Raw genomic sequence first — 20,394 nt, forward strand, 5'->3', positions numbered from 1 at the left:
CCTTCGCGCTCTCGAGCGGCAGGGGAAGGAGTTCGGGCGCGCGTCCCATCCCCGTTAGTCCCGGGGTCCCCGAGTGAAGACTGGCATGTCAGAGCCCCCACGTGAGCGGAGCTAAGGAGAACGGGGTTCGGGGCAACCCTAATCCAGCGCCTCCCCCGCCACCATGATCCTATCCTTCTGAATCCCGCGCCCCAGCGACTCCTTCTCCTTCTTTCAAATGTCCCCGCCATTCCCCGTCTCCCAGTCCCGCTCCCTGTCCCCATGCTTCCTCCTTGGCTGGGAGTGTGTCGTCGGCCGTGGGCTCTGCTCAGGCCGTGTACTTTGGACTTTAAGCTGTCTTCGCTCAGACAAGGTTCGCTTCCCGTCCCCAGGTCCCCTTTGTATCCGTCTTTTCCAGAAACTTCTCAGGGTAACTCAGCCAGGAGCCACTAGGTCCGCGGCCTTCACCCCCCCCACACCCCGCGCATGCGCCTGGCGTCAGGCACGGACCGTGGCGCGCGCCCGTGAGACTGTGAGAGTGCCGCGGGCGCGCGCGGGCCCGCGGGGGCGGTCCTCTCTCACAATGGACAGGTTTCCTCCCCCTCCAACGTTTCCCTCCGCGAGTCGCGCAGGCGCGTTCGGGCAGCCTCGCGTTCCTTTGAGGGACTGGGAGGGGGTGGGGAGAGAAATGGGTGGCCTTTCCGCGCGCGTGCGCAGTTCGGCCGTGTGCGGTTTTCCGCGTTGCCTCCGTGACGAGGAGAGCATTTGAGGACCTCCCTTGTCCTGTCTTCCTTTTCTCAACACCCTCCCACCCCCCCCAGTCTCGGGAACGGGTCGCTAGCTTGGAGGAAAGCTAAACAAAGCCGAAGCTGGGGTCTTCTTGCCCATTCTCTCTCCCGCGTCTTGTTTGAGAGGTTCCCGACTGGACTCGGGGGCCGGGCAGGCACCGGGTGGTGCGCTGTCGCTTTGTTCTCGCTTGGGAAGCCGAGGCGAAGGTGCCCTTGCCGCCCTCGTGGGCAGGCGGAGGTCGCCGGGCAGCTCGGGTTCCCTCCGCAAAGGGCTCGCGCCGCGGTAACCATAGAGACCGCGTTCGCACTTCCCAAGAAGTGTAGTGGAAAAGACTATGGGGCTGTGGGTTCTTAGGGGGCGGGGAGGGGGGAGACCAAGAAATTCAAAACCCCACTTGTCATGGAATCCATCTGTTTGAACCTAGAGTTTGAAGTGCAGTCAGAGAAATTGCCTTTAAAATCATTGGCCTGGGACCGAGTGTGGGATGGAGTGTGAGCTGGGAGTCTTCGTGAAGAAGGCACCCTGGCTGTGACAATCCCACTTCGGGGAGACCCCAGCCTGCCTTTGGCCCTGCTGCTTCCCTGGGTCGGGTGGGGTTGGGGTGGCGGAGCGGCCTGCAGGTGTGCGAGCGCCCTTGACCTCCGTGAGGTCAGCCGACCGGGCTCTGGGCGGAGCCGGATCTGCCTTCCCGGTGGGAACCTTGAGCTGGTGACCGGTTCCTCCCGGAACGATTACTGTGGAAAGCCAGTCTAGAGGCAGAATTCTATAGCAAAGCTGTAATACACGGGTTGCAAACGAACACTGAATCATGCATTCTGTAAATTTGGACAATTCCTGCCGCACATTTCTCTGAACAGAAATAGTCTTTAATAGGGTCTTTCAAATCACTCTTCCTCCAGTAGGAAAATAAAGCAAATACTGAGTTTTTAAAGTCTCCTAAAACCTTTAAATTTTTTGATTACATTGTTTAATAACTAGGATTTCTAGAAATATCCTTTGAATCTTTCGTTTTATTTTTTAAATTAGTGTCTCACTGTGTAGCTCTGGTTGGCCAAGCTAGGCTGGTCCCTCTGCCAGGTGGTGCAACTACTAAACTGATCTTAAGGGGTCATGTCCTTTCAGGACAACATTTTAAAGATGAGTTTAAAAAGGGGGTGTTTGTGTGTTAAAATTCAGATGTGCAGAGATGGGGAAAACACACTAGATTTAGGGCTCTTTTTTATTTTATGTGCATTGGTGTTTTGCCAGCGTGTATGTTTATGTAAGACCGTCAGATCATGCATGCACAGTTTTGAGCTGCCGTGTGGGAGCTGGCATTTGAACTTGGGTCCTCTAGGAAGAGCAGTCAGTGCCCTTAATCACTGAGCCATCTCTCCAGCCTCTATTTAGGGCGTTTTTGTCAGTGACATTATAAATAATAACTCATTGTTTTAAAACTCTTTGTTTTAAGTATTTCGAAGTTAATCTAGGCTCCTCAAAGAAAGTTATCCAGAAACCTCTTTGCATCCTTCAAACTAGAGTCAGCTTTCTAAGAGGAGCAATAGAGCTGAAAAACTTTAAAACTTCAAGAAACGTCAGCACACACCGTAAGCAGCTGACTACATTTTAGTTGATACTTTGATTTCTGATATTCCATCAAGTACACTTGGATAGTCTCTGAATGGATCAAAAGCCCTGATTTGCATGACTTATATTCTGTTTGTTTTTCTTTTGGTTTAAATGTTACAATTTCCTAGATCTGGGGTATTTGGACAATATGTATCATTTATGGCAAAGAGTTTCTTTAGAGTTTGTTTGTTTCAGACAGGGTTTTTCTCTGTAGCCCTGGTTGCCCCAGCAGTCAGGATGTAGACCATTGCTGGCCTTAAACTCAGAGATTCACCTTCCTTGGTCTCCCCGAGTGCGTCTATCACCACTGCCTGGCTTCCTTGGTTTTGTTTTTTGTTTTTTGTTTTTGTTTTTGTTTTGTTTTTTTCTTTTTTTCGGAGCCGGGGACCGAACCCAGGGCCTTGCACTTGCTAGGCAAGCGCTCTACCACTGAGCTAAATCCCCAACCCCTGTTTTGTTTTTAACATGAAGATTAACATTACTTTTGGGGTTTTAAAGGATAAATGAGGCAGCATGTGGTAAGATGCCATTAATCCCAGCAATGGCAGAGGCAACTGGGAGGGAGTCCAGGCCTGCTCAATCAATCAATCAATCAATAAAATAAAAAAAATCTATGAAAATGAATGTTAGTAACATTCCTTTGTTCATATGGGATCTATTGTACATAGTGATTAATCACAGTCAAGTATTAACATTTCAGAGGAAATTTTAATTGATTCAGATGCTGACTTCCAAGGGGGAAAAATCATTTAATTGGGCTGAGGGCAGAGATGAAATGGCAGGCATGGAAACTCTGGGTCTGGTCCCCAGCACTACACTGCAAAATAGATAATCCCAAGGTATATTTGTTATGCCTTTTCCGATTATAAAAGTGAAGTTTAGAAAATACAGGAGAGTATCTATGTATCTATGTTTCTCTCTCTCTCTCTCTCTCTCTCTCTCTCTCTCTCTCTCTCCCCCCTCTCTTTCACTCATCTATTTTGATATTTTAAAATGAATTTCTTTGTATAACCCTGGCTGTCCTGGAACTCCCAAGTGCTGGGACTAAGGGTATGTGCCACCACACCTAGCCAAATAGTTTATTTAACTTCAAATTCTAGCTGATTAAAGTGGCTCACTCCCCACACTTGAGAAATAGAGGCCATCCTGGGCTACATGGAAACTTTTGGCCATTCTGAGTCATGGGAATCTATTCTAAAAGAAACAAGAAAAATCCAGATTCCCTTACCTAAAACAGCAACCACGATTTACATTTATAAGTATCCCTCTAGTGTATTTCAGTTTAATTCTACAAATATTAGTTAATTAATATTCTGGATATTAGACACAGCCACAGCATTTGTACACAGTGAAATCTCCCCAACAACTGTCCTGGATAAAGAAGGGAAGAAAGTTATGAACCAATTCTCTAATAAATTATTAAGTTATTCTATTTTTCTGGAAAACTAAAAACAGAGAATACATTATTTAACTTTCTTAGAGTCATGGACAGCAGACTATGACGTGTTAGTTCTTGTAAAGTCTATAGGTCTAGATAGACAATATCCAATTATGGTGGTTCTGGTAACTATGATAATAATTTCTTCACACCGTTTGCTAGTTTGGCAATAGATTGTGCTCTCTCTTACCATTAGACTCTCAGAAGCATCAAGGATTCAAATACTTTTAATTATTGATTTTATTTTGTTTCTTTTTTTGGGGGGGGACTCTGATCATAACAGGCTTGTCTGAAATTGTCATTGCCCAGTTTTCATGTGCTTAGGGCTTTGGTCATTTCAGTGCTGGATAACATTTTTTTTTTCCGGTGCTGGGGACCGAACCCAGGGCCTTGCACTTGCTAGGCAAGTGCTCTATCACTGAGCTAAATCCCCAACCCCAGGATAACATATTTTTAAATGGTGGCTTTTAGAAGAAATACATATATTTTAAGTACATGTCTTCCAGCATTTGTAACTAATTTTTTATCAATTTGTTGTTAAATATCCGGTGACTACTCTGTCCTTCTGCCTGAGCAGGTATATTAATTTGCCCACTCTGGTGACAAGGTTAATGCTCAGAGCCTGAGTCTGAGGCTCAGAAGCTTTCCCCCTCTCAGCCTCCATTCCGCATGACTGAACTCTTTGAGCATGTCTAGCGAGCTAAATACAGCAGCTCTTCACAGGGTGAAAATAGGAGTTGATTAAAAGCAAATCTATTTTAATTCCCCTCTGCAAATGGCTCTGCTTTAATGTCACCTTCCTGAATTCTCTTTAATATTCAAATGAGATGCACTTGATCCATTTTCCACAGTTAAATCGCAACCTACATTTTTGTGATTTGCAGTGACGGGGATGGGCGGCGCATCATGGATAAATGGCGTTAGGACCTAGAAGCCTTCTGGTTATTCTTTTGCCATGAGTATCAATTGCTGCTGCTGTTGTTGTTGTTGTTGTTGTTGTTGTTATTATTATTATTATTATTATTTTATTTTATTTTGAGACAGGGTTTCACTATATTGCCTTGGCTACTGTAGAAGTCAACTTGTAGACTGAATTCTAACTCACAGAGACCTACTGGCCTCTGCTTCCCAAGTGCTGTGATTAAAATTGTCTACAACCATACCTAGCCATTACTAAGCATTTTTTAAAGTTTTATTTTTATCTTATAATTTTTTTTTCTTTTTTTTTTTTTTTTTGGTTCTTTTTTTTTTTTTTTGTAGTTGGGGCCCGAACCCAGGGCCTTGGCCTTCCTAGGCAAGCGCCCTACCACTGAGCTAAATCCCCAACCCCATCTTATAATTTTTTTAAAAAGTATATTTTTGTGATAGGATCTTTCTATGTAGCCCTAGCTGTCAGGGGGACCCACTATGTTCACCAAGCTGGCCTTGAATTTACAGAGATTCACCTGCCTCTGTCTCTTCCTGAGTACTGATATTAAAAGTGTGCACCACCACGCCGGTCTCTGTTTTTATTTCTGTGTATGTGTGTGTGTTTCCTTTTTGGGTTTGTGCAGGAAGGGTGCAGATGTTCTTAGAGGCCTGGGATAGCTGGGAGTTAAGACTTACAGGTGGTTTACTGGGAGCCATACTGTGCTGAGACTCCAACTCAGACTTCTGAAAGAACAGGAAATCGCTCTCCACTGCTGAGTCATCTTTCTATCCCTGATCTCAGGTTCTTTTTAAAACATCAGATTAGATTGTCTTTCTGTCAGCTCTTCTCTGTTTTGTTTCTTTCTTCTATAGAAACTCACAAAGATACAGGTTCATGAAGAAAACTCCCTTAAGTATTTTGTAACATAGTTGGAAACAAGGAAACAGCTTTACCTGTTTCCTGATGTGTTGCCAGCAAAAATGCAAAGCACTGAGAGAAAGAAACCCCCGATTTGGGCTATGCAAAGGCACTTGCTTGTCTCTTGCCTTGTGATCAACAGCATTTGCACTAGAAATGGAAATCAGAAAGCAGGGATTTCTGAGCCCACTTATCTCTGTGTTTTGTTGCCTGGCAGCATCCATTTCCCAGGGTGTGTGTGTCACACTCTGTGGGCTTCTCTCCTCCCATGGTGTAAGGTTTGGGGCTTGATGGCAAGCCAACTTTACCTGCTGAGTTTTCTTATGGACAGATTTTTTTTTCTGCTTTTTTTTTTTTTTTTAAAGACAGGGTATCACTATGTAGCTATGGGATTAAGGGCCTTGCCACCAGGACTGGCATCAGTGCCACAATCATAAACCCTCCAGCTAATCTAGAAGGATATTTTGTAAAATAATAATAATAATAATCATCATCATCATAATCATAATAATAATCATCTAGTTTTGGGGCTGGAGAGAGGGCTCAGGAATTAAGGGCACTGGCTGCTGTCCCAGAGGTCCTGAGTTCAATTGCCAGCATCTACATGGCAGTTCACAACTGTCTATAACTCTATTTCCAGAGGATCTAACACCCTGGGACAGACACATGTAGGCCAAATGCCAATGTGCGTAAAATAAATTATTTTTTTCAAAATCTAGTTTTAGGGGGCTGAGGCAAGGAGATTACTGGGGTTATATAGTGAGACCCAGTCTCAGAAACGAAAAAGAAAGGGGTGGGAGGATGGCTAATGCTTGAGAACACTGTGCCTCTTGCAGAGAATCCGGGTTTGGTTGCTCACACCCACATGATGCTCACAACCACCCCTAACTCCAGCTTCACTGGTTCCCTTTTCTGAACTTCATGGGCACCAAGCGCACACACGATGCACATCCATGCAAGCAAACCAAGTAAACCAACACACACATACACACATAATGACCAAATAATAAAAAGAGAAACTCTACTAAGTTCACCTTTTGTGGAACAAAAGAAACTATTTTGTGACCCCAGATATTATTGCCATTGCTTATGATTTTTCCGATTCAAAATATTGCCTGTTCAGTTGGTGCAGCAGTATGGTAGCCCAGGTCTACAGTCTCGGTACTGGGAGGTGGGCGTAGAAGTTTGAGATTAGCTTGAGCCTATATGAGACCTTTTCTCAAAAACATAAACTGTGACCCTTACAAATTAAGCTAAATAAATAAAACACTACCAAGAACTGGGAATGTAGCTCAGTGATACATTAACACTCCTTGTCAGACGTGGGCGATGTCCTTAGTTAGAACCTTAATTTGTGTGTACTTGCACTTTGTAGTACCTAAGGGCGCTATGAAAAAAAAAAATCTATAGGCTGTACCTAAAGCACCATTTTATTTTTGTGTATGAAAAACTAAAGTACGAGTTGCTGACGGTTTTAATGAGCTAGTTTTTGTTGTTGTTGTTTTTTTTTTTGTTGTTATTCTACAGTTGCCTTTTGCGGTTTTATCTTTCTGTAAACCGGCCTTATATAAAAGGTCAACTGCAAGTTTCAAAGGTCTGGAAGGGCCGGAGGTCTAATCCTGTTTAAAAAATAAACTATTCCAAACCTTCTGAGGGGAACGGTGTGAAATGTCTGTATCCTTTCAGCTCTAGTTCTTGTACACCGTAACCATGAGCAAAGACATCTTACAGAAGGTTTCGCAAGCTCCTATATAAAAAGTTGCTTAATGTTACAAGCCAATGATTCTTGGGAGGGATAGGTTTCTCTGCAGCGCTGGACCCTTGTCTGGGCGGTGAAAAGGGCGGCCTGGTTCGGACCACTTTCCCAAGCAGGCGGGGAATCTAGGCGTCCGGAAACGGTCAGGGGCGGTCCGTAGGGCGGACAGGCTAGGGACTTTGTCCTCTAGAAACCGCTTGGCCTCGAAACTAACCGGGTTCTCTTGTGTTTCCCCAGAGCAACGCCTGATCGCAGGGAGAAGCGGCCCCACGCTCCCCCCGATGCCTCCGGCGGCCAGCCTCCCGCCCCCCGTCGCGCCTGCGTACTAAGCTGACTGCGCGAACGCCGCTTCCCCGCTCCGCATTCCTCCCCCTTCGGGACTCCGCGCGCCTGCGCGCCAGCTGGGAGGAACTCGGCGTCGGGGCGGGAGGACGCGCGCGCGCCCGCGGCCAGGGGGCGGCGGCCAGGCGGCGGGAGGCGGGCGCGCGCGCCGGTGGGAAGCGTCCGGCAGCCACAGCGCCGGCTCCGTCGTAGTCGCGGGGCCGCCGGGTCTCGCTCGCCCTCCTCCCGCTCCCCGCCCGCCGCCGCCCGCGCGCATGCGCCGCCGGAGCGCGAGGGTCGGCTTCGGGTGTTTGGTGGCGGCAGAGCGGAGCTGCGAGGCCCGGAGAGTCAGAACCTGGGGAGAGGGATGGTCTCTGCACCGGGGAGCTGGAGGAGCCGCCGCCGCTGCCGACGCCACCGCCGCAGCCGCCGCCGCCGCCGCCCCGGCGCCCGCCTCCCTGCGCTGACGGCCGCGTACGAAGCCGGCGAGGGGGAGCCAGCCACGGCGGTCGCCGGCACACCGCCCAGCATGGTCCGGGAAACCAGGCACCTCTGGGTGGGAAACTTACCGGAGAACGTGCGAGAAGAGAAGATCATCGAGCATTTCAAACGGTGAGTGACACGAGGCCCGGGGCCGCGCTGGCACCTCGGGCGCCTCTCCGGCCCGTTGCTGGCCACCGGCAGAGCGGCGACGCGGCTGGCTCCGGCGCTCTGGGCGGGCGGCTGCTGTGCCGCCACCGAGGGAGCGGGAGCGCTGGGGGCTGCGGGGTCGCCTCTTTGCGCGCCGCCTCGCCGTCCAGCGCGGCCGGCCGGGGCCCAGAGCGCCCGCAGAGCCGGGGCTGTGCGGACGCCGCAGCCGCGCCTGGCATCGTGCGGCACCGGGAGGTGGCAGGCACTCGAAGCCGGCGCCGCTCTCCGAAGATTCGTGCAGCGGCAGATGCTTCTGTCTGTGGGACTGGGCGGAGCGGGCTGCCTGGCGCTCGGTGGCGGCTAGATGGGCTGCCCGTGTCCTGGGGCTCGCGGGGAAGGGAGCGCGAACGCCAAGGTGCTGCGGATGCATTCCCGCGCCGCGCTGGTGACCGAGCGGTTTTTACAATAGATCCTCCACCCCCGAATTCGTTAATGAAGTAGCGAAAAAGTGCAAATGTTTAGCGGTTGGGTGTGACTTTTCTGTTTCTCTAAATACTTTTTTGCTTGTGTAAGATGAAAATAAATGTTGCTTTTTATACGCGTTGGTAGCATTCAGCGCTTATTTGCTCCCAGAAATGCGTGTCCCGTAACTGCTAGAGGCCTCAGCATGCAACCCCACTTACAATGAGAATTTATTCATACTTTCACACATCGAGAAACAACAGCATATCTGCGATCGCCTGTGAAAATTCATTTCTCCTGATAATCCAATACCCTGGAAGGTTCCAAGTTGGTCGTACTCTGAATTCCCACTATCCAGTGGGTGCAGGAAATATAACTAGGAAAACGAACGTCCTCATTAGAGTCAACCGGAGAAAATGGGTTGTGTCGCCCGGTCTGGTCTGGAACCTCTTTGGTGAGGCCTGGGAAGCGTGAGCGCCTTTCTGGAGGGCCATTGATTCTGTTGGCCGTTGCTGTTACCGGGGTATTAAATCTTCGCCTCTGGGGCGCGCGTGTGCGCGTGCCCGCGTGTGAAAAGGAGCTGGGCATAGTGAGGCCATTCATAACCTGCCGGGATGTCCTCCGCAGGCCTGGGGGAGGTGCGCGCTGCCTGGGACTCCGGGTGTTTACTACGTTGTGCTTGAGACACCGGAGAGGAGGAGGTCCGGAGTGATGGCCAGGGTGCCCAGGGATGAAAGGGGACTGCGGCCGCTGGAGCGCCAGCAAATGGGAACTTTCTCTGCCGGTGCTGCTCCACCCCTCCTCTCAGCCTGGGTCCCTGCCCTCTAGTAGCACATCCTCAGCGTGGAGGAGAAAACACTCAGCTTGCTTAGGTCTTGGAGTGGAAACCCTCAGCGCTGTACCCCCTTTAATCACCTGGTGGCTAGTCTGTGGGTCTCTGCATGGGAAATTGATACGCACCGACATGCAAACACGTGCACTGCCTTATTCGCTCTGCTGTGTTGGGTGGTCAGACTTGACATTTCACATTATGCAGATTTCATCACTGCTTGCCTCAGACCTGGAGTTTGACCCCCTGTGCAAGACGAGGGAGAGGGAGAGCAGCGAGGGAAGTGACTGGGGGCAGTCCTGGGAGGCTTGCACGCGTGGTGCCGCGGTCCGGCTGGTGTGAATGACTCTCTAAGATGGCGGCCAGGACCCACTTTATGTGGGAATCTGCGGAGCCGCTCAGAATGCAGGAGAGGGAGGGAGGAGGCGCGCAGGAGGGCTGTCTGGAGAACCCGAGGAACGCGGCTCTAGCCGAAGGCTCACGGGCACATTGCTGACCCTGCGTTTACAGCAGCGTTTTATCTGTGGTAGAGCAAAAGCAGATGCTCTTGGTAAAAAGATTATTTGAAGCCTCTGCAGACATGTGTCCCCGAAACAACTCTATCGTAAACGCGACAGTTCTCACTTTGAAACGAATGGATTTTATTTGGTTAGTACACCTTTAGTGGTTGCAGAGCAGGACAAGGTAACAGAAAGTAATCTCCCCTCACCCTTGACCCTGGAATTCCCAGTTCTCATGCCCCCTCCCCCACCGCCCCCAAACAGGTACTCTCTGTTTCTGGTCTCTTGCTTATCTTTCTGCCTGGAAGAATATTTGTTTGTTTGTTTGTTTGTTTGTTTTCGTTTTTGCCGATCCAGTTTTGGAGCCAAGTATCTATTTATCCATATAGAAGAATGTGTTTTGTTTAATATGTGATCGATACTAGGAAGAAAAATAGAATTTTAATCATTTAAACGAAAGGGATGAAAAGGCACTAAAATGATAAGAAAACTTAATGGCGTTCAACCTCTGCCCTGTGGACCTCAGAATGAGAAGAACTGTGAGAGATGCCTGTATTAAACTGAACCTGAGTGCCTTTTCCTACCCTTTTCCCCAGCTGATTACAACTAATAACTGTTTTACAGGATTAAGAGGTGTACACTGGGAATACATTACATAGAACGCGTCAAAGATGAATGTTCTTTTAACAGTGGTTAGGCTTTTGCAGTAGGTGTTTAGATTAAAAGGACAACAAAACACCGTGGAGGCTAAATCAGACAGCTGCGGAGGCAGAAATAAAGGTCTCCCTCCTGCTCGCTCGGGTTTTGACCGGTGCTTTCACTGCACAGCAGATGTAGGAAGGGTGCCGATCCTTCCTTCCCTTCCCTTCCTTCCTTCCCTTCCCTTCCCTTCCTTCCTTCCTTCCCTTCCTTCCCTTCCCTTCCCTTCCTTCCCTTCCTTCCTTCCCTTCCCTTCCCTTCCTTCCTTCCCTTCCCTTCCCTTCCCTTCCCCCTCCCTCCCCTCCCTCCCCCCCCCTCCCTCCTTCCCTCGCCTCCCTTCCCTCCCCACCAGTGCTGAAGAAAGGCCGGCCCGAGAACATAGAGTATTTTTAAAAATTGGCTGTACCTTCCTGCATATAATAAGTCTACTGTGTTCATTTTCTTTACAGCTTTCCATATGCTGAATTAAGAAAAACCAAACGACTGTTTCTGAACAGGGTTTTAGCTAACAAAGATCCATTACAGGGCCACAATGGAGAAAGCCCTTCCTTCCCTTTGTATGTTAGCCGAGCTGAAGGGTTGGAGGGGGCATCACACAATTGCTTGCTGTCTTGTAGAGCGAGGTGTGTGCCAGGGCTCCCTGAGTTAACAGAGGAATAGAATCCCTCAGAGACTAGCCCTTCTCTCTGCTTCACTTTCAGGGTTAAGTACATTGCATTTTCCTTGCCCACCCATCACTGGTACTTTGCAGATAGATAGGGTAAATATTATATAGTAGTTGACTAGGGGAAGTCTTTTTTAAAAATTGTCAAAGGATGAACCTGGATAAAAATCTTTTATATGTATATATACATTATATATATATTATACATATATATATTTATATTGAGATAAGGTTTCTTAGAAAAAAATTGTTTTAGCACAGTGGTTTTCCAGTTAAAAGCCATTACATATACCCAGATATCTTTTTGGTCACAAAAATCAGATAATACCACAGCTTCTTCACCGTTCCGCTCTCACTGAGGATCTGTTTAGAGGCCATCCCTGCCGTGTCCTTTCTTTACTGGAGCCGCCCAGATGATGTCTATGAAGTCACCTCTAGTTTTTTTTTTTTTTTTGGTTCTTTTTTCAGAGCTGGGGACCGAACCCAGGGCCTTGCGCTTCCTAGGCAAGCGCTCTACCACTGAGCTAAATCCCCAACCCCTCACCTCTAGTTTTGAATATTGTGCTTCTGAGTATCTATATTTTTTTTTTTCTATTTTTCGGAGCTGGGGACCGAACCCAGGGCCTTGCTCTTGCTAGGCAAGTGCTCTACCACTGAGCTAAATCCCCAACCCCCTGAGTATCTATTTTAATGATAGATTTTGTTGCATATTTTAAAATCTCAGGAAAATTCAGTCATCTTGGAATAGCATTAAAATTAATATAAAATCCTTAAAATGTGTTTTATTCCTTGAAAAAAAAAAAAAAGAATGTATGTGGCAGACCTCAGGGAAACATGGGGCTCCTTTCAAGGAGCGTCCCCTTCTGTCTTGGAGAAGGGACCTACACAGCCACCTTGTTTCAGTCTCCGGGTTGCTTGGGATTCGACTGCTTAGTGTGCTTGCCTAGGAAGAGGTTTCGGGCCGGGTTTATGAGATGGCTTTAGCTCTGTTAACACTGAAGCATGGGGAAATGTATGTAGAACGTTATAAAGATGGCGTGATGAAGCATGTCGTGGTGGCGCTCACCTTTATCCCTGTCCTTTGGAGGGTGAGGCAGGTGGACTCGAGTTCAAGGCCAGCCTAGTCTACAAAGAGTTCCAGGATAGCCAGGGCTACAAAGTGAGACCCTGTTTCGAAAAGCCAAAGAGAGAGAGAGAGACAGACAGACAGACAGTGGTGAAGGCGGCAAGCCTTTCTATAGCCCAGGGTGGTTTCTCTCCCCCCTGGTTCCGGGACCCCGCACCTGATCGTTTACCCTCCGTTACTTTTTAAAAAAAGTATTCACACTATTTCAGGAGGACTCGGAACGTGCAGTTGGGAGATTATGTATTTCCTTTCTATTATTTCTACCCTCCTCCCCTTTATTGCAGCTGAGGATGGAGCCCAGAATCTCACATGGCAAGTTCTTGCTGATGGGTCCTTGGGTTTAAGCTCTTGCACCCAGGGAAGTAGCGCTGGTTTGAGCTGTAGCCAGCTATTCCAGTGTTTAGAATGAGCTACGAAACTTGTGTGATAACAAAAGTTGAACTCCTAGACTTGGCTATGGGATGATTTTTATTTTATTGTACTTCTTTGTGTTCTCAGGGGTGTTTGTCTGTACCACATTTATGTCCTGTGCACGTGGAGGCCGGAAGGCCGTGTAGATTCCCTGGGACTGGAGTTACAGATAATCGTGAGTCACCATGTTGTTGCTGGGAGCTGAGTTCCAGTCCTCTGGCAGAGCAGTCAGTGCCGAGCCATCTCTTCCCGGGTCCCTGCTTGGGATTTATTTTGAGTGATAGGCAGCTGGTTTTCAGTGTGTGGAAATATGCTCTGCGTAGTTCAGATTGTTCTCCCACATGTGTCCCCGTCCATGATGTCACAAGTCAGTGTCAGGGCTGGGTGTGGTGCTGAACTGCTTTAGCCCCAGTCATCTGCAGAGGCAGGCAGGTCTCTGAGCTCCAGGCCAGCCAGGGCTGCTGCACAGTGAGACTTTGCCTTAAAAAACAAAACCCAAAACCAAAACATGTTTGTGTCTAAATAGTCTACAGGAGAATGACTAAAATCCTAACTTAAGTTGGGTGGAATTTTGTTTGTTTGTCTTTTGTTTTTTTTTTTTTTGTTTTTTTTTTTTTTTTTTTTTTTAGATTTATTTATTTATTTTTTCATGTATATGAGTACACTGTAGCTGTCTTTAGACACACCAGAAGAGGGCATCAGATCTCATTACAGATGGTTGTGAGCCACCATGTGGTTGCTGGGATTTGAACTCAGGACCTCTGGAAGAGCAGTCAGTGCTCTTAACCTCTGAGCCATCTCTCCAGCCCCACCTTCTGGTTTTTTGAGACAGGGTCCCTTTTATATGCCCTAGGTTGACCCTGGTATTCGATAGATAGACCAGGCTGGCCTTGAAGGCAGAGGGATTCCCTCTTTCCTCTTCCTCACAAATGCTGAGCCATCATGCTGGGTTGCTTTTTAGTTTTGAGACAGGCTCTCCCGAATCTTAGTCTACCCTTGAATTTGCTAGAATTCTTGATCTTTCAGCCTCTATCTTCTGAGAGCTGGATCATAGTATGACCTATCAGACTGAGTTTACATGGTGGACTTCAAACTTAGGGCTTCCTGCATGGTAGGCAGGCAGTCTATTTAAAGCTACCTTTCTGACTTGCGAATCTGGATTGGATTATCTATGATTTTAAGTGTAGAAAACTCACGTTTAAGTATAGCAAAACATACGTGTTTTTGAGAGTCTCACTATGTGGAACCAAGCTGGGTTTTCATGGAAACCCTTTCCCCAGCCTCCCTCCTGAATGTCGGGATTATAATCTTTCAGTTTGTGTGTTTTCATATCTCAGGAAGTTAGAACATTCTGAGATAATGCCTGAGTGAAAATGGCCTGCCGGTCTCACTGTGGTCTTGTTAGCTTTGAACTCCCCGCGAGCCCTGGCCTCAGCCTCCTGAGTGCTGGAATTGTAGGTGTGTGCAAACATGCCCTCCTGTGCTCTTTTGATCCAGACTATCCAGTAGCGTGGCCTCCTCCTTTTAGTTGTCTGGGCTCTATAGCCTCCGTAAGTCTGCAGCTTTAACCTCCCTCCTCCGAGCACCCTTATCTCTGAGCTCAGTTTTCTAGTCCACCCGCACCTTAGAGTTAAAGAACACAAATCCTCCCTTCAGGACCACGGAGTTTCTCTGGCCCTTGACTCGCGTATCTTATGGTGTACTTGGCTCATCACTGGTTTTTTTTTTTAAAGGTTTATTTATTTTTTTATTGCATTTGTGAGTGTGTGTGTGTGTGTGTGTGTGCGCGTGCGCCTGGTGCCTGAAGAGGTGGGAAGGGGGTATCAAGTCCCGGGAACTGGAGTTACAGATGGAAGGTTAGCCCTATGCACAGGATGATAAGTGCGTGTACGCAGCCAGCAGCGCTGTGCTCTTAGGTTTGCCAGGCTAGATGAGGCGTGGTGACACTCTACTGTGACCCCAGCTCTAGGGAGGCAGAGGCACGTAGATCTCTGAGTCTGAGGCCAGCCTGGGCTTCAGAATGAGTCCTAGGAACTCTATGTAGTTCTAGGACTATGCAGAGAGATCCTGTCTCAAAACAAAGAAAACAAAGTTCGCCTCTGGCAAGGTTGGTGTTGTTCGTGGTGTCCCCACCCCCTTGGTTTGTGACAGGTGTTTTGTGGGAGATTCCCTGGAACTATCCTGGCTCTCTCTCTGTCAGTCTCAGCCTTAGCACTGGGTGAGATTCTCCCTCTGCTCCCTGCCTGCCACTGTGACTGCCCTCCTCGGAGGCTGAGGCCAGAGGATGAATTGGCGCTCTGGACGGACTGTGAAGAGAGGCCTCCCTTTGGGTGGTGATCAGCTGCTGCTGCTCCTTAGCCTTCATGGCCCAGGCATGGCAGGAGCTTCTGTTCACCACACCTTTCTACATTTCAGTCCTGGAAGAAGCCTTTTTTGCTATTGGTGTAGTTAGGTAGAGATCAAAAGCCTTAAAGGTTTATTTTCAGTTATTTACTGCGAGTGTCTCTGTGAGTCTCTGTGAGTGAAGGTGTTGGTGGAGGCCAGAGGCATCAGATGTTCTCTGGAGCTAGAGTTGTATGCTTGGTTGTGAACTTCCTGCCTCGGGGAGCTGGGAATTGAACTTGGATCTTTAGAATACCGTGCTCCGATAACTGCTGAACCATCTCTTCAGCCCCAGAAATCAAGGTTTTAAGTGCTCAGAACTGTGATTTTCTTTTTCAGAGCTGAGATGTGTCATTTGTACATGCATGTATAAACACGAAGGTGCTGTTGTGTCTTTTTTTTTTTTTTTCTTTTCTTTTTTTTCGGAGCTGGGGACCGAACCCAGGGCCTTGCGCTTGCTAGGCAAGTTCTCTACCACTGAGCTAAATCCCCAACCCCCGGTGCTGTTGTGTCTTAATTTACATTTGTGTGTGCTCATGTGAACTTACAGAGGCAACGGTCAGGATGGCTTGCTGTTCTTTCCTCTTACCGTGGGAATTGAACTTAGGTCGTGTAGCAAGCACCTTTTCCTCACTGAGTCATTGCACCTGTAATCATTTAATTTTATACTGAGTTGACCTGTTCAGTTAATCAGAATTTTTTTTTTTCTTTTTTCTTTTTTTCGGAGCTGGGGACCGAACCCAGGGCCTTGCGCTCATTAGGCAAGCGCTCTTCCGCTGAGCTAAATCCCCAACCCCAGTTAATCAGAATTTTTATTCTACCTATTACCAGTTATTTGTATCATTATCAATATTTTGTAGGTGTATGCTATGTCTGAGTAGAGGTCTGACCGTGGTGTGGAGTGAGTGTGTGTGTGTGTGTGTGTGTGTGTGTGTGTGTGTGTGTGTGTGTGCACGTGCACGCATGCGCTTGGGCATATGTGTAGTATGTAGGTCAGAAGACAACTTTTGGGGTTATCCCCAAGCTCCCACAGCCCCTTTGCCCACTGTCTCAAGGGGATGATGAGGTTTCCAGCTTTTCCCTGTCATGTTTTTAACCCTTCCTAAATAGAGAGAGACCTGACTCCCGTCCTTTCACGAACAGCGCTGTTCAGTAGTTACTGTCCTTTGTAACTCAGTTCCCAGGGCCTCTGCCGCCCACTCCTGCCACTTGTGAGGACATGGCCCTGGTGGCTCTTAGCAAGTTCTTGGAACCCAACACGGTGAAGCTGGCAGAGTAAAGAAGGTGGCATTGGGAGTGGCTTTGCTGGTTTTGCCCTTTTCTCTTCTGTCAGAGGTGTTCCTCTGGGGCGTGAACAACAGACTCACCACCACCTCACTCTCCACCTCAGGGTCTTGTCTCTGCTCGCACTGCTGCTATTAGGTTTGGACCTAAATCAGTCTGAGGTGTGGTTTTCTCCTGCTCGTCATAAACTCATTCGTCAACTTTCTTACGTCATGTGGAGAACAGGTTTTAGGATTTGTTGTGGTGAAGTAGCCTTACACTAAATCAGGCAAGCAGCAACCTTTAATGTGGATGTGGGAAAACGGTTTCCTGAAGTTTATACAGAGAGTATAGAGCGCTGTAGCCCCTGGTGGCTTAGAGCTCACTGTGCTCTAAGAACATGAACTCTTTTTTTCCTTTCCTTAACAAACCATTCCACTTCTCTCAGAGACAGGGCCTCAGTCTAAAGAACAGGCTGGCCTAGAACTCAGAGATCCCCTTGCCTCTGCCTCGAATACTGGGGTTTAAGAGTGGCACAAACCAAAAGAGAGACGCCACATTTTAAGAGGATGTATTTGCTTTAAGTTCTGCATGGGTATTGCCCGCGTGTATGTATGTGCACTGTATGCATGCTGGGTACCCACAGAGGCCAGAAGAGGCCATTGGATCCCTGGAAATGGAGTTATAGGTGGATGCTGGGAACCAAACCCAGGACCTCTGGTTCGGTAGATGCTCTTAATAGATTTTTCTATCTCAGCCTCCCAGAGTGCTGCTGGGATTTTAGCTATGAGTCATCATTCTTGGGTTGGGGCGGTTTTTTCCCATAATATTGGTACACCTGTTCCCTGGCATAAGTCTCACAGTGGGGGTTTGTTGCTTCATCATCATCACTACCATCATCACCATCACCATCATTGCCACCATTACTGTGTGTGCCAAGGTATTGAGGGTTGTCAGATCCCCTGGAGTTGGGTGCTGGGACTTGAACTCCCAGTCCTCTAATGCAAGAACAATCTACTGTCTCTTGTTTAGATTTTGTTTTTGAGGCAGGGCTACACAATGTTGCTCTTGCTGGCCTGGAACCCACTGCAGAGACTAGCCTGTTCTCCCTCAGAAATCACCTGCCTCTGCTTTGTAAATGCTAGGGGTTAGAGGCATGGGCTATCGTGCCCAGCCAGTGTTTGCTCCTAACGGAGAAGTCCTCTCTCAGTTCTGTATAACAGTTGTTCTGAACCAGGTCTCAGTTGTCTCAGTTGTCTTTTTCTCCATTAGTATTTCAATACTTCCAGAAGGTAAGACTGGTTAAAGAGAGCACAGAACTAGTATCATAATCACACCACAGTGACCGATTCTTGCTCGTTTTCAAACAGCAGTTCAAAGCTCTCATGCCTTAAAGAATCACGGTGCTGTAGTACAGGTGTCGGAAGAGGCCAGAAGAGGGCGTCAGGTCCCCAGAGCTGGAGTTACAGGTCTGAGTCGTGAGCCTCGTGACGTGGGTGCTGGGAACTGAGCAGCCATTCTTCTCTGCTGCACTGTCTGGCCAGCCCCAAGTGCAGTTTCCCCATCGCATGCTGGTGATTAAACCCAGAGCTTCACACACAGACTCGAGCTCCGTCTCAGAGTCCTGCTCCCAGACCTGTCGTCTTTTGTGACTGATTTATTTATTCTTTTCCTCCTTTTCTTTCGTGGGGTGGGCGGGGTCACTTTTCCTTTGGAGGTAGGGGTTTTCCTGTATTGTCATCTTAGCGGCTTTCCCAAGGTTGTACGCACTGCAGCCCAGTGGATTTGCCCTGGCACAGGGACATACATCACAAATAGTGGTAAATCCTAAAGTTCTGTTCTTTCCTGTCACTCCCAGGGCAGGGAGCTCCGGAGCCCGGAGTGAGGCCAGGAGCCCAGTTTGTTAGCTCACAGTTGTAACCCTGACACCCAAAGGCCAAGAGGGGAAGGAAGATTGGGTAATTAAAGGCCATGGTGACCTCTCGAAGCCAGAGCTATACAGCCAGATCTGTCTCACCACCCCAAACCCAAGAAAAAGAACCAGGGCTTATGGTGGATGTTGTGCTGGATTTAGGGATTTTGAGGAGGGCGGCACTGGCTGTCCTGAACTCCCTCTACACCAGGGTGGCCTCCAAGTTAGAGATTGCCCTGCCTCTCCCTCCTAAGTGCAGAGATTAAAAGGGTGGGTACCACCATTGTCTGTTTTTAACCATCTTTAGTAATTAAGTTTTATGAATCAATTTTATATATAAATTAATTGCACATTAGATGTTTTTAACATCACCATGAAATAGTTGGCCATTATCATAACAAATTACTACTGTAATCAGGTACACTTGAAGTCGAAAATGCCTTTCAAGTGTGTCCAGTTTCAGAAAGTGTGTCAGTTGACATATAGTGAGGTAAGGTAGAGCCTTTTGCCTGCCTGCCTTTCTTTAATTTCTAGTGTTTTTTTTTAATTTCCGTATTTTATGTGTATGAGTGCTTTGCCTGCATGTATGTCTGTGTGCCATGTGTGCAGCTGGTGCCTAGGGGGTCAGGATCAGAAGAGGGTATCAGGTTCCCCGGAACCGGAGTTACAGATGGCTGTGGGCCACCTTGCGAGTGCTGGGAACCAAAACCTCCTTTTCTGCAAGAGTCACAAGTGCTCCAGCCACTGAGCCCTCCCTCCAGCCTCGGAATCTTGTCTGTAAAGTGAAGCCTTTCAGGGCTCGGAGGGCTCACATTGGCACCCCAAGCACTCAGAAGGCTGAGGTAGGAGGGTCGCTGAAGTCAGCCAGGCTACTTTGGAAGGTCTTGTCTCTAAATAAATAAATAAATAAATAAGCATCAGCAATCAAATAAAAAAAAAAAAAGTCTTGTTTTGCCAGACAAGATGATCCCTCCCACCCCTCTTTGATCTGTAATAGGTTATCACGTAGCCCAAAGTTTGAAGTTTATGTAGCCAAGGATGGAATGGCCAGCCTTCCTGCTCGTGCCTTTCGAGAGTTGTGAGGTGCACTTTCACTACTGTGTGGGTTTGTTCTTCCACTCCTTTTCCACCCCTTTAACACCCTCTAAACCCCCTAGCACTAGATAAGAGAGAAGAAAAGATGGGGGGGGGAGGGCAATCAGTAGATTACTTCCTGCCGATTAGGGCCTTCACGTTACAAGTTCCTTGGGGGAAGTTTGATCTTCCAGGTCAGGATAGCTAGTTTCTTCTTTGCACATCTACTCCGCCATCTAACAACCCATCAACCATCTTGGGACCCCAGCATTTATATGTCCTCTCAGAAAAAGTCCCCAGAATGCTCAGGGTCATGCAACTGCAGAAACTATGCAACCGGCAAAATCACTCCCCTGCTAGAGCACGCGGCAAATCGCTGTGGACAGTCTGAAGCAGCCCATAGCCCCACTCCGGGGTTAAAAAGCATCATTCTTACCTGCTTTTTTAAAGGAACCAACGTTTTCACTACAGCGTCGAGATCATAGATGTGCATCATGTTGGGCGTTTTGTTTTATTTTGAGAGGGTCTTGCTGTAGCACCGCTCATCCCTACCATGTTGACCTTCCCACTTTAGCTTCCAGGGTACTAGAAATTAGAGGGGCAAGGCTGTGCTTTTTAAAACTCTCTCTGTGTGTACACATAAATATATACACATACATGCTATTTAACTATATATACTGTATAACTATAATATATATGCAGACACATTTAATTATTTTAAGC

The 20,394-nt window shown here is 47.9% G+C and overlaps 1 protein-coding gene across 1 annotated transcript in view; it reads left to right on the plus strand.

Annotated features, from left to right (window-relative positions):
- The first annotated feature begins 7,835 nt into the window (after positions 1 to 7,835).
- Positions 7,836 to 20,394, plus strand: part of Spen (spen family transcriptional repressor) — a 70,014-nt gene continuing 57,455 nt past the window's right edge. The window contains exon 1 of the mRNA XM_032895153.1: positions 7,836 to 8,331. Within this exon, the coding sequence (XP_032751044.1) occupies positions 8,087 to 8,331 (245 nt within the window). The 5' untranslated portion in view covers positions 7,836 to 8,086. The remainder of the gene's footprint in view (positions 8,332 to 20,394) is intronic.

This window comes from Rattus rattus, chromosome 1 (assembly GCF_011064425.1).
Source record: "Rattus rattus isolate New Zealand chromosome 1, Rrattus_CSIRO_v1, whole genome shotgun sequence".
NCBI classification, from domain to species: domain Eukaryota; kingdom Metazoa; phylum Chordata; class Mammalia; order Rodentia; family Muridae; genus Rattus; species Rattus rattus.